This window comes from Pecten maximus, chromosome 12 (assembly GCF_902652985.1).
Source record: "Pecten maximus chromosome 12, xPecMax1.1, whole genome shotgun sequence".
NCBI lineage: Eukaryota > Metazoa > Mollusca > Bivalvia > Pectinida > Pectinidae > Pecten > Pecten maximus.
In genome coordinates, this window is record NC_047026.1 from 35,545,007 (window position 1) to 35,560,286 (window position 15,280).

The 15,280-nt window shown below is 36.5% G+C and overlaps 1 protein-coding gene across 1 annotated transcript in view; it reads right to left on the minus strand.

The window, feature by feature from the left end:
- Positions 1-3,754: 3,754 nt before the first annotated feature.
- Positions 3,755-15,280, minus strand: part of LOC117339376 (biotin--protein ligase-like) — a 33,830-nt gene continuing 22,304 nt past the window's right edge. Inside the window, exons 5-12 of the mRNA XM_033900934.1 lie at positions 10,730-11,601; positions 9,981-10,160; positions 9,324-9,604; positions 8,246-8,319; positions 7,626-7,786; positions 6,657-6,771; positions 5,187-5,400; positions 3,755-4,861 (exon numbers count right to left, since the gene is read on the minus strand). Coding sequence (XP_033756825.1) covers positions 4,693-4,861; positions 5,187-5,400; positions 6,657-6,771; positions 7,626-7,786; positions 8,246-8,319; positions 9,324-9,604; positions 9,981-10,160; positions 10,730-11,601 — 2,066 coding nt within the window. The 3' untranslated portion in view covers positions 3,755-4,692. The remainder of the gene's footprint in view (positions 4,862-5,186; positions 5,401-6,656; positions 6,772-7,625; positions 7,787-8,245; positions 8,320-9,323; positions 9,605-9,980; positions 10,161-10,729; positions 11,602-15,280) is intronic.

Genomic DNA, 15,280 nt, shown 5'->3' on the forward strand with positions numbered 1-15,280 from the left:
TATTATTTTTCTAGCCATCTTATACATACGTGTAATAATATTATTAGGAACGGGCGTTTATAATGTTCTTGTAACTTGTGCCCAATCCTTTTGCTGTTATTGACAATAGAATGTGTTAAACTAAACTAAACTAATTCAGAAACATGTAAATTGGCCGGATGGTGCAATCAGACTTCATTTGATAATTATATTTCAAAAAACATCTTGCATATATTCATCGTGAAGTATTATAATCATAGACCAACGATGTAGCCGTTTTGTAGATTTCTATGGTGATAGTTAATATTCCCCAGGTGTCCTATATACTGGATTACTGTTACAGTATTATCCTCTGTACAGCACTTGGAGGTTGTAAACGAAGACACAGACTTGCATACTAAAGAGAAAGTCAAAACAGCCCAAGATAACAAACCATCTTTATTGATATTTTATACAACATATGCCTCAAACAATCCAAACGGTGCCAAATTGCATAAAACTAAACAAAGATTAAATGAACACAATGCCTGTATTTATACATGTATTTCATTCAAAAGAATAGGCATGTAGTGATACAATTTAGTATTATATATAACATCACCATGTGTCCTTTATTTTATGTGTTCCCCAAAGCTGTATGTTCTATATATACTAATCTGATTCCATCAAAACTCACAAAAAGGGCCAAGATTCATGGTCAACTTTACGTTTGTACTGGTATCACTTGTACTGCGGCTAGTGTGTCTGGTATCACTTGTACTCCGGCTAGTGTACATGTGTCTGGTATCACTTGTACTCCGGCTAGTGTACATGTGTCTGGTATCACTTGTACTCCGGCTAGTGTGTCTGGTATCACTTGTACTCCGGCTAGTGTGTCTGGTATCACAATATCATGATCACAATGTGTCCTACACATTATGTGTACTTTTGTTAGTTGTGAGAAATGGAAATTATTCTAATAAGTGTTTAAGTTATCTATTAATGCTTTCTTAACAAAAGAGTTTTAGAATTGTGAAAAAGAATACCCCCCAAAAAAATGTTCAGCTGTAGATTTCAGTATCATTATAGATTTAAAGATAATTAACACACAAATGCCAAATGTCTTCCAACAATACACTGTACCAAAAACACAATCATGCAGCATTTTATTTTTCTAATAAAATGAAGGACAGTTCATTCAGCAGCAAAAATACCTTTGCAGGACCCATACTTTTTCTGATTATATATTTTGGTATATTTATTGAAATAAATTCAGAATGTCCGAAACAAAACCACAAAAAGTGTTTGGTATCTATATTAAAAGCAAAGTATAGAGTATTATGTATGGTATTATTTACAGAATACTTTAATTTCAATGCACTTATTTGAAATCCGACAGCTCTGATGATAAGTTGGAACTGAAATCATGGCCAGTATAAACCATTCTAATTCATCTGATATGTAACACAGCATTTCATTGGTCAATTATTTGCAGCTGATGGTATCTGATTGATTGAGGCTAGCACCTGTGGTCCATCAATATCTCATTATGATGAAAATCGATCATTAACAGACTACAGTGACCTCTGTCTCAGTCAGCCTCCACTACAGCTATTAAGATTATTGTTTAAATCTGCTCAGTAATTCAATCCACCCTTTGTTAATTAGAATAGTTAGCCAAATGAACACAAATACCTCTTGGTCTCATACAAACAATTCTTATTCTGTATCATTAGGGAACACCAGTAATAGACACAATAAATAATTCAAATAATTTCATCACTAGATTAAGAAAACATTTTCATGTTAAGAAAATCACTTTCTCAGAAAGAAAAACAAGAGGCCCAATGGGCCTGTATCGCTCACCTGGCCTTACAGCAACTTTGAAGTTGATTTAGGTTATTTCTGCAGAAACTATGCTGATAACCACTTTATTCAAATATCAGTGAGGCTAAGTTTCTTTCTGTCAATAAATTTTCTAGTTCTTCATTCCAGTACACAACTGGCCTATTATCAGGTCTCTTTGAGAAATCATTGTTTAAAGAATTCAGGCTATTTGACCTTGAATGTAGGTCAAGGTCATTCATTTGAACAAACTTGGTAGCCCTTCACCCAAGCATGCTACAGGCCTAATATTAAGTCAGTGGGCTTCTTGGTTATTGCGAAGAAGTCATTTGAATATCTTAGCCTATTTGACCCATGTGACCTATGAAGGTCAAGGTCATTCATTTGAACAAACTTGGTAGCCCTTTGCCCTAGCATGCTACAGGCCTAATATTAAGTCTGTGGGCTTTTTGGTTATTGAGAAGAAGTCGTTTGAAGATTTTAGCCTATTTGACCATGTGACCTTGAATGAAGGTCAAGGTCATTCATTTGAACAAACTTCGTAGCCCTCCACCATGGCAAGCTACATGCCTAATATCAAGTCCCTGGGCCTCTTGGTAATTGGTAAGAAGTTGTTTAAAGATTTTAGCCATGTGACCTTGAATGAAGGTCAAGGTCATTTATTTGAACAAACTTGGTTAGCCCTTCATCCCAGCATGCTACAGGCCCAATATCAAGTCCCTGGGCCTCTTGGTTATTGAGAAGTTGTTTGAAGATTATAGCCTATTTGACCCATGTGACCTTGAATGAAGGTCAAGGTCATCTATTTGAACAAACTTTGTAGCCCTTCACCCCAGCATGCTACAGGCCCAATATCAAGTCCCTGGGCCTCTTGGTTATTGAGAAGAAGTTGTTTGAAGATTATAGCCTATTTGACCCCTGTGACCTTGAATGAAGGTCAAGGTCATTTATTTGAACAAACTTGGTAGCCCTTCATCCCAGCATGTTACAGGCCCAATATCAAGTCCCTGGGCCTCTTGGTTATTGAGAAGAAGTTGTTTAAATGAAAAGTTGACGCCGGACGGACGGACGACGGACGCCGCACCACGGCATAAGCTCACTTGCCCTTTGGGCAGGTGAGCTAAAAAAATGTATGAATATGCCAATAAATGAATTAATTTGTGATTTAAGCAAGGCTCAAACAGTGTTATACAATTAACAAACACATTAACAAATAAAACAAAACAGTTTGAAATGATTTTGCATATAAGCCAAATTGTAATTCCATGGAATTTTTCATGGCCATTTACACTTAATTTATGTCACAACATTATATCAGAAAAAAGCTTATTTTCCATTCATCAACAGGAGCACCACAAAAGGACACATAATACTCACTTCTGACCTTATTCAAAGACTTTTTGTTTGTTTGATATTTAAAGTAGCCAGTGTCATGTCTACGTGATAAAAATACTTACACTGATGTTTTTGTTACCAAGCGTGATGTTCATATTTAACTTAACAGTTTGAAAACTTTAACAATATTGTTGACGGACGGGGAATGGACAGAAGGTGCAAATGGAACACCATAATACATATTATGCATTAAGTTAGTTTCTAACATTTTTTACAAAGATATGATGACGTCAATGTAAAGGGAGTGTCAATCAAATATCTTAATGAAAGTAATAGAGCAAAAAAAATGGGAAGAAAATTTTAAAAAGTCAACATAGTTATAAAATCTAAGAAATGGGAGGCCAGTTTTCATTTATGAACCATTTAATTTGAATGTCACACATAACTTTATCTAATTCAAGCCATCTAATAAGAACAATATACCATATTTGACATATTAAGCACACGGTCCTGAGCTTACAAAAACACAAAAGGCTTTCGTAAAGGTCAAACAATGTTCAGGGTAAGGTTTCCTTGTTAAAATCTTAATGATTTCTTTTTTCATTTTCATGAACATATCTTTATGTTGCAAAACAATTCATGCAGTCTTTGGTTAAGAAACTGATGATAATATTAGCAGATCAGTGAGATAAGGAACTTTTTATATGTTTTAATTAGCACACCTATCCTCTTTTATTGAAAAAAAGATGGGGGTGCACTTATGGGGCAGGTGTGCTTATTAGGTCGAATAAGTACAGTACTGATATATATCATACATAACACATAGAAAATGCATTGATTCTGATTAATATAAAACATCAATAAACATAGCATCATCAGATAAATGCTGTTCTTGGTAAGCTTGAAGCATTAAAGTCTTATTTTATCAAAGGTTGTAGTTGCCTACAGGTACAATAGATGGCTTGTGTTATAATAAACACTCAGAACTTGTCCAGAAAATATCTATTTTGTCACTCAAATTAACACACAGGGTATCTAAACTAAAAATAAGTCTTGGGGATCTGGAGGTTATGTCACACTTATTTACAACAGTCCAAAACACTGTCGGGATTATGAAATTTTGTGCTGGCCAAGATAGATAACTCAGTTTACTCCATCAAAATAGTGTAGCATAAAGGTTTACAGCTATCTCAGTTATAATTAAAGTCTAGCAGAACTGCTCTTTTTTTTCTCATTAATTAACACTGCAGTTTTATAACTTCAACCCAATACTTAACCAAATACCGGTAGGCTAAGGTACTAAGACTAAGACTGTATCAATAAATCATATTTAATTGTAGCCCCAACAAATTGTATCAAGTTTGTTCCCTTTTAAAGTTCAATAACAGATTCACTCAACATTACATTGCATGTGAATATATCACTCAACTTTACATTGCATGTGAATATTTCAATAGCTTTCACTGACTAGCTTGCACATTTGCATAATCAGTATTCAAAACTATACATGGAAATCTGTTGCCATAGGAACAAACTAGTCCACGGTACTACTATTTATCGAGTTTTCATAGAGATGAGATTCCTCATCATGTCAAAGCTGTTGCCATCTGGTTGTACGGAGTGTCTTGTTCCGTCGTCTGCTATGACATCCAAATAGCCATACTCGTCAAGGCCCTGTATTGTGACGTCAACATTCTCCTCCTCAAGATGTACACGGCTATCACTGTCAAGATCACAAATACTCATTATATTAAATGATCATAAAAAATAGCTTTATAATGTTTTATTCAAGTCATCAATTTCAATAATATCTAAGTTTAATTATTTTTTTTAAGTAAATTGAAATGTCTCCTAACATTTTTTTTTGAAACACAATACACCATCAAAATAATTATATAACTTCAAAGCCATGAATTTCTGCTCCTTGAAAAGAAACCTGACACAAGTTTGTCCATCCATGTATGACAGGTATTCGTTAGCAAACGTTATTGACAGTACAGATTACTGGTAACCTGATCTGGTACTTAGCATCTGCAAGATTTACTCACCTGTGCAGCCAGCGTTGGCAGTAGAGTTGGAGGAATTTTTGCCCACTATCAGTCTGGAACTGGTTGATGAGCTGTTCTATGATGGACACTGTACGACCCACCAGCTGTTCCTTACAACAGAGACCTAGTGTGTCACCAGTCTCACTGTTGTGACGTTCAATCAGATCGTTGATACAAATTGTGGGGTTCTTGTTGCTTACATTAAACCCACAACCTAAAATAAATTTTGTAGTTTCATAAATTATATATTTGCATTGAAATATTTTGCAGTATTTTGTTTATATTATAATGCAGAAAGGTTGTTTGATGTTGAATTGTCAGTCTGATGATTTTTTTTCAACTGTGCTTAGTTTCTGATCATATTATATTCACCGCATGTTTACTTGACAAATATAATCCCTTTAGCCAAAATTTACCAATGTTTACTTGTAACGTAATAGTATTTTTTTTTACACTCGTGGTCTTCTCTGGTATCAATATTAACAACTCAATAATTGCTTCTCTCCCCTTGTAACAATATGTCTCTGCTTTCTTTTGACTCTAGTTATCTCCCTTTACATCAATTATTTACTAGTGATTGCTTTTTAGCCCAGTTGTCTCCCCTTGTAGCAATATTTTCTCAATGTTTTCTTTTGACCCTAGTTGTCTCTTTTTGTACAAATATCTAATAGTGATTGTTTTTACCAAAGTTTTCTCCCTTTGTACCAATAGTTAATACTAGTGATTGCTTTTTACTCTAGTTGTCTCCCTTTGTAGCAATATTTAATACTAGTGATTGCTTTTTACCCTTGTTGTCTCCCTTTGTAGCAATATTTAATACTAGTGATTGCTTTTTACTCTAGTTATCTCCCTTTGTAGCAATATTTAATACTAGTGATTGCTTTTTACCCTTGTTGTCTCCCCTTGTAGCAATATTTTCTCAATGTTTTCTTTTGACCCTAGTTGTCTCTTTTTGTACAAATATCTAATAGTGATTGTTTTTACCAAAGTTTTCTCCCTTTGTAGCAATTTTTAATACTAGTGATTGCTTTTTACCATAGTTGTCTCCCTTTGTAGCAATATTTAATACTAGTGATTGCTTTTTACCCTAGTTGTCTCCCTTTGTAGCAATATTTAATACTAGTGATTGCTTTTTACCCTAGTTGTCTCCCTTTGTAGCAATATTTAATACTAGTGATTGCTTTTTACCCTAGTTGTCTCCCTTTGTAGCAATATTTAATACTAGTGATTGCTTTTTACCCTAGTTGTCTCCCTTTGTAGCAATATTTAATTCTAGTGATTGCTTTTTACCCCAGTTTTATCCCTTTGTAGCAAAATTTTCCGATGTTTTCTTTTGACCCTGGTTGTCTCCCTTGGTACCAATATATTAACTAGTGTTTGCTTTTTACCCTAGTTGTCTGCTCTTGTAGCAATATTTACAAACTGTTTACTTTTTTTACCCTAGTTTTCTCCCCTTGTGCCAAATTTTACCAATGTTTGCTTGAAGTATGCCATCAGTAATAGTTGACTTGATTACAACTCCTCCCAGCTTCATCTTGTTACTGAAGTAAATGTCATTGGGCCACTTCAGTCTCAAGTCAATGTCCTGTAATTAGAAACATATATTACTACCATCGTTTCATACCTGACTTCTCAAGGATAGCAGAACCGTGAATTATGGAAAACTGAAATGGACTTTAGAATGTCAGCCACTGTCAGGAGTCATTTCAAAAACACATTAAAAGTCGCACCTGTCCTAGGATTAACTGTACACACTCAAGTGACACCAGCTGTATGAGTAGGTTCTTGTCTTACAGTATTTAATTGGACTTTTCACAGAAAATTTGATTTTATTTCATCATAAGCCAATTTCGAAATAAAAAAATTAAGTTCATAGTCCTGGCAAATGAAACTGGCCTAGGACTGGGCACAGCTGACATACATATTTCATGTCAACCCAGTACAGTATCAAGTAGGATAAAGGTGCGAGAAGCTTGACCTTCTCTTCTTTGATGTCATTCCAACAAATGAACTTTTCCCCAGAGATGACTTCAAATGCTCTCTCTTACATTTGTATTCTCTGTTCTACAGCAGAATATATATATTGATACATGTATATTCTTTCAAACACATGTTCTTTTGATCATGTTTTTTATATCAGAACACACTTTTCGTACTGCATTGTGGGATTCGTCAGCCTGATGATTTTGAAAGATTGGACAAGGATTTTCATAAATATTTGAGTATATTACACCTTGTTTGGAACCTAGCATAGTATGAAATTATGAGGTAGAGATATAAAGACAATATCACATATGAATACCTGTCACAAACATGGACAAATTATCTGAAAATTGTCAGTGTTGACCACCTATAAGCTACCAAAATTGTTACACTTAATCAACAAGAATTACAGCCAATTCAAATAAATCCAAATACTGTGAAGGTGACTTTGGTTACCTCATATCCCGAGAGTGAGCGCACACTCTCGACAACAGCCAGTGAGGTGATATGTTGGAGGTAGGATGCATGTCGGCCAAGTGGACTGTCCATAGGTACATTGACAAGGAGGGAGAACATGGCACAACCAACAGGACTCAGCCAGGCATTGCCACCACGGCCTAAAACACACAATGTAGCCCTGCTTACATTAGCTCACAATGTCACTGTCAGTATAAAATGCAATCCCAATACACTTTGAATGTAACCTAACCGTAATTACACAATATTAATGTATTGTCCTGCAGTATGTCCTCCCTTACTCTGAGCCAAAGTTTATGTGTTCACCCATGGACTTTAACATGGTTATATTGTGATTGGGCAAAGATTGATGAAACTGTCATTTCAGTGTGATTGAACTAGAAAATGTCCCATTAGTGGCCATAGCGTTCTTCTCATATGATCTTACCTGTTGCAAGAGCATAACTGTAGCCCTATATTATTATATACCTCAGAGTTTAGCACATGGTTATTAATTGCAATATCTAGTGATTAAGGCACAATATCCCCTCTGTTCCCAGTCTAACTTGTTATCACTCAGACCCTGTTGATAGACATTAGTTGGAATAAACATGACCAACCTTTGCCCCTTGTCTGTTTCCCTGGAATGGCGATCACTCCAACGTCACTGGCCATGGGTACACAGAACTGTAATCTGAAACAAATACATACATTAAAATCTGGTAAAATTAACTTATGCTCTCCTTGTAGGAAAGCTTCTTAAATTCATCAAATGCTCACCAGAAAGTCACACATATGAGAGTTTCAGTTATCTCCCTATGATTTTCATGCATGCATTTCATGCATATGCAGGATCTTAATCATATCAATTTTATTTTGTTATCAGAAATTCAAGGGTATCACCTGTTTGTTGTATCTAGGGTATCACCTGTTTGTTGTATCTAGGGTATCACCTGTTTGTTGTATCTAGGGTATCACCTGTTGGTGTATCTAGGGTATCACCTGTTTGGTGTATCTAGGGTATCACCTGTTTGTTGTATCTAGGGTATTACCTGTTGGTGTATCTAGGGTATCACCTGTTTGGTGTATCTAGGGTATCACCTGTTTGGTGTATCTAGGGTATCACCTGTTTGTTGTATCTAGGGTATCACCTGTTGGTGTATCTAGGGTATCACCTGTTTGTTGTATCTAGGGTATCACCTGTTTGTTGTATCTAGGGTATTACCTGTTGGTGTATCTAGGGTATCACCTGTTTGGTGTATCTAGGGTATCACCTGTTTGGTGTATCTAGGGTATCACCTGTTTGTTGTATCTAGGGTATCACCTGTTTGTTGTATCTAGGGTATCACCTGTTTGGTGTATCTAGGGTATCACCTGTTTGGTGTATCTAGGGTATCACCTATTTGGTGTATCTAGGTTATCACCTGTTTGGTGTATCTAGGGTATCACCTGTTTGGTGTATCTAGGGTATCACCTGTTGGTGTATCTAGGGTATCACCTGTTGGTGTATCTAGGGTATCACCTGTTTGGTGTATCTAGGGTATCACCTGTTTGGTGTATCTAGGGTATCACCTGTTTGGTGTATCTAGGGTATCACCTGTCCAGTGTATCTAGGGTATCACCTGTCCAGTGTATCTAGGGTATCACCTGTTCAGTGTATCTAGGGTATCACCTGTTGTAAGGTAGCCCTATACTTACTTATCAAACAGAGGCATAGTGGTAGGTAGGACATCTATCACCATCAGTGTATTTCCCAGTGTGGTCGTGGTTAGATTTTTGAAGTAGACATCATCGTTGAAGAACTGTAGAACCCCCTGACCAGTGGAGTGCCCTGTTACTACAGGCAGCAAACTTTCAGTGACAGGTCCCTCGCTTGGAGAGTATTCAGGGACAAACTGTAGAGTGACAGTGCTGGACACAAGTTTACCATCTGGATTCAGCTTCCTTTGAACATTCTCCAGAAACTTGGACTTTGTACTCTGTACAATTTAAATTTTTTTAATATTTAAAATGTACAGTTATTACAACAACCCCCATACATTTTACAGGTGTCATTCACTTTGCACCATAATACACCCATCATAATTTGAAGGTGTATGAAAAAGTAGCAATACAATTAAAAAGTTTGATTATATTAGGTTGTGTGCAGTATATATAATAAATAAGAAATCAATTTAAGCATCTACTGTAATGCAAGAAATGAATGTCGGCAGTTGTACTACATAATATAGTATTATTTCACCTCGGGCTAAAGGACAGCGTAATATCTGCATGTGCCCAGAAATGGAGTCTGAAGCAAATTAACGTGTGTGAAATTATTAATAAAAGGTTTAACAGGTGTACCCTGGTACCTACCTCAGAGTTCGACAGTAAGTAACATGGTGTAAACACAGGTACAGAGCTGGTGTCCGTATCTACACCAAGGTCCTGTAACAGTTCCTTCAGGATGTCACACCGGTCCTGGTTCGATTGTTTCAGCAAGGTAAACTGCTCGTCTGAACTGGCATGTTCTGTTGGGTCTCTGTTGAGTAACACCTACAATTATAAATCAAACCGTGATAATGATTGTCTCTAGTCATTAACAGATAAATAATCATGTATACATTTGACAGCTAGCAATGTCTATATTGTTAAATTGTAAAGCACATGTTAGCTTTCCCCAGCTCCCACAAAATATGGAAAACAGAATACACTCCTTATAAAATATCCACCCGAGAGGTCATAGACAATTATTTTAAACTACATGTACAAATGTGTAAGGTGAACACCTTAATAGAGCGGTAACAATATACTATAGGCATATATAGGGGCAATTAGTCATCTATTATAATTATTATTATTGCTATTGGCAGAGGTATATTTATAGTTCAAGTATGTTAACTTTTTATATTTTCATCAAAAAGTGTACAACCATAAAATGTGAAAAGGTAGAGCTGTATTATGCCGACAATGAGAGGAGTCAATAAATACCATTGACACAATATTGTCAGATAGCTAGGGAGATTCCAAATTACTTCAGAAAAACAAGTATAAAGGAAACAAAATCACATCAATTTATAATCCTTCCCTAAATCTCTCACCAAAGTGGCCAAGTAAATTCTCACCTGTGACATAATGGCATGGCCAGCCTCCGTAGCTTGTGACTTAACATCTAAGATAACAGGGCGGCCATCATGGTTCGTTCCCAGTACAGTTAGTGTGACTTTTTCACCAGTGACCTCTTTCGGATCATACAAGTGCTTCCCACACAATACAGACACCTCTTTCCATGTACGGAAATTGATTTTGGAAATTCCAACATGATCCTGATGTTCGATCTCATGTCTAGCAACAAACATGGCATCAAATGGACTACCAAAACTGAGAATAATTCCTCCGCTCTCAAAGTATCGGAGAAACGCATCACCAACTCCATCATGGAGACTGTCACAAGACACAATCAGAAGGGCAGAATTATCTGCCCATGGATCCCGCTTCACTTGATCATGGTTTAAGGCATAGATAACATAACGTTCAAGATTGACACACTGCTCCAACGTTGCTCGGACATTAGCAAACTTTTTTTCAGTGTCTTTCTTCCCACAATATACCAGAATATTGGGAGGTTTCATATTTCCATGCATCATTTTCACACGTTCTACTGATTCTAGAAACTGAGAGTCAAATTCACAGGGCTCTTCTCCACACCCACTCTCTACCTCGTCCTCAACAACACTTTCACTGTAAGGTGTTGGGGTAGTGGAATCCAGTAGGTTAGAGCTACAGATGCTGGTTCTTGAAGCCAATGACTCGTTGGACCAGTCACATGAAACAGTTTCCCCTAACCGATCCCGCTGAGCCTTTAGTAGGACTGACTGTATATTGTTGGCATTCAGTTCTCTCTGGAAGTCAGTTTCATCCGTAGTGACGTCTTCCCCAGCTTGGCACTCCTCAATATGTGGAACAAGGTCAGCGGCAGATCCACACGTCTTCACACCTTCAATGAACATGTAAGCCATATTAAATAGTTTGATTTAGGTTTTATATTGTTTAATGTCCTATCAACAGCTATCATCATTAAAGGACAGCCTCCTGTGTGTGCAAGAATAACATGTGTGTTGTGATTGTGTGTGTGTTTTGGCAAGCTGGGGTATGTTCAGAATACTGCATGTCTCCATATAGTACTACTATATTTCATCACCATCTTACGCGGAGGCATACTTCCGAAGACACTCAGCCAGACACCTCACCCTGTCACATTATACAGAAGAAGGATGAACCAGTTGTTCCTCTCCTAACAAGAGATCCCAGAAGGATCTTGGCGCCCACCATTGAATGATCTTTATAGGTTCCATGTCAGCTTGATCTTCTCTCTATTTTTCCCTTCCTCTTACTAATCTGTGTAAATTGAGAAACATCCCTCCAGTGCTTTTCAAACAAGGGGAACCCATATATGAAATTTGAGATTTAGCAATAATGACTGTCTGTTGGCCATGCTGTTTTCAGATTGGTCCCAAAATTCAATACGAGGGACCAAGGGGAACCTACATATGAAATTTGAGAAAGATTCCTTCAGTACCTTCTGTATTATAGCGATAACAAACATAAATTATCAAAATCCAAGATGGCTGCCTGTCGGCCATTTTTTTTCCCCAACTCGACTGGTTCCAAAATGCAATATGCATAACTAGGAACCAAGGGGAACCTACATATAAAATTTGAGACAGATCCCTTTTGTAATTTCTGGGAAATAGCGATAACAAATTTCAATTAATTGTCAAAATTAAAGATGGCTGCCTGTCGGCCATGTTGTTTTCCGATTGGTCTCAAAATGCAATATGCATAACTAGGCACTGAGGGGAACCTACATATGAAATTTGAGAAAGATCCCTTCAGCACTTTCTGAGAAATAGCGATAACAAACTTCAATTGTCTAAATCCAAGATGGCTGCCTGCCGGCCATGTTATTTCCCCGATTGGTCCCAAAATACAATATGGATAACAAGGCACCAGGGGAACAGACATAAGAAATTTGAGAAAGATCCCTTCATTACTTCTGAGAAATAGCGATAACAAACTTCAATTGTCAAAATCCAAGATGGCTGCCTGTCGGCCGTGTTGTTTTCCGATTACATAACTAGGCACCAAGGGGAACCTACATATGAAATTTGAGAAAGATCCCTTCAGTGCTTTCTGAGAAATAGCGATAACAAGAATTGTTTACGGACAGAAGGGACGGACGGACCACGGACCACGGACCACGGACGCAGGGAGATTTGAATACTCTGGCTTAGCACATAAAAATGTGCTAAGCCAGAGTAGCGAATACATGTACCTATTTATATACTCTTGTATGACTCTGCCAGGGGACGCATCCCAAAACTTTCCTTGACCTGAGAGAACACACAACTGAAGACTAAAAGTGAGGTAGTGTCAAATAGTAATTAAAGATAATGAAAGTTCCTTTATAAACTCACAGATGGTCAATAAAATCCACTCAGGCAATAGAACAAGTAGCATTTAAAAGCAAACTTTAAGTAAAACTCCCCATTCAGATTGAAATAACAACCATTCAATAGATAATCAAAAGTATAAAGATGCATATTAGCAGGAGTACATTAAATTTAATAATTCTCAATAAGTTTCATTCTTACCAGAAATAAAAACTAAAAGTTTATAATCTTCTAACAGTTTTATGTTGTAGCGTTTTCATACACTCAAGGTATTAAAGGTTGATAATCCAGCTCAGATCTACCAATGTCACATGATGTATATACACAGCACCAGAAAACAGACATGCCATAAACACTGCTACATGTATGTGTGGCACCCTGTTAATTTTGGTTATTTTAACTGAATTACTTTTATAATTGCTCGTTGTGTTGTATTTGTGCTGTTCGTATCCCATCGTGTTTATGTGTCTGTTAGGTAAATGTTCTGTACTCGTCGTGTGATTGTCACGTCGTGCGTATCCTATGCTGTGTTACAGGTAGCCGTCAGTTATGTGCTTTGTATGTGTGGTTCGTGAGTGTCCGGAGAGTATGTTCCTGTGACGTATGTTTGTAATAAACTGGTTTGACCACTGACAGGACAGGACATGCACATTGCGTTTCTCCTTCTTTCTTTCTATCCCTTTTTGGCGCTCTTTCCCCAGTTCCACTCTGTACATTGGTCAGAGAAGACGCTTTATACATACACTATATTTTCCATACATTTGTAAATACGTCCTGGGCACCACATGCCAAGTAAGTAGTGAAATTGTTATTATTAATTATTATTATCTATTAATTCATTATCTACTGTGTTAGATGTGATCGGTATTTCCACCGACGTTTATAATTCCAAATTAAGTTAACTTGTATTGTATCAGTAAAGTTCGTCCCGTGGATGATCTACTCAAATCAGTTATCTATCTATATTTTGAAAGTATATCCTAATAATTCTAACTCCAAATACGTGGCCTGAATGTGGTCTAATCTGAGTATGTGTAATTTTAACTGTTTTAAAATTACGCGCTGTTGTTGTAAAGTTGGGCGCGTTAGTTTCGAATGTACATGACATGTATATTGACAGTAGCTATTTGCTTGATTGCAGGGACCTTTCTTCCTGTACCTATTTGATATGTGAAGAATAAACATGTGAACAGAAGCCCCTGCCGTCCATTATCTTTTGCCAAGGCCCCTCCCAACTGAAATCCCGACTTTGTCACATACGTATAATCAATAAGGGACCAAAGGAAGCCATAATGACAACTCTAATGTGCAGTGTGATTTTCAACCTTTATACACAGGTTTTCTACAGCCTCTGATCAGTGTCTCCATATAAATTAGGATATAGATACATGTATACATTATGTACTATGTATGATTATATATCATGGCAAAGTAATAATATTTCAATGGTAAGGCCAAAAAAAAATTAGCTTTGTGTCTGCACGTAACCAAACCCTCCGTATATATCTTTATCCCCTGACCCTGTAGTTTTTATTGACTAAAATACATAAAAAATGAATCCGATCTGGAAATTCGGATCCTATTTGCGAGATTTAGACAATGCCAGAAAAAAGTATCCCTTTGACACTTTACTTGTACTAAATGGCCCATATGCAATTCAAGCGTCTTTAGTTACTTACATGTAGATCGTGTAAAACAATCATGGCGGGAAGCGATCTAAATATGTACATTTACATATTATGCATATATTACATCATATTCCAGCATTTGATTAATCAAATTTGAGATACGAAAAAAAAAGTGAAATAAAATAAAAAGTATTTCTAACCTATCTACCCTATTTTTTTCGGCATGTTTTAATAGGACAAAATGAAAAAAATAGCTGTGTTTCCACTAAATAGGAAAGATGTTCATTTGGGAAAATAATGCTATGCTAGGTAAATCAGCCTGTTTTCAACTGTAAAACATACATGTGCATTGTTATGTGTACATACATGTATATGCCTATAATTATTATAACTTTTACTATTTCTTGTAAACTCTTCCGCTAATTGCCTAAAAATATATTTGTAATTGCACTGCAGCTAAGTACAAATGTATTGTATTATTGTTCACATCAAATAAAATATATAATCAAATATGTGAATACCATTCAAACCTGCCTATATGTCTGTGCTCTGTTCAGTACCATCTTTTATGGTCTATCTGTTACACTATGAGTCA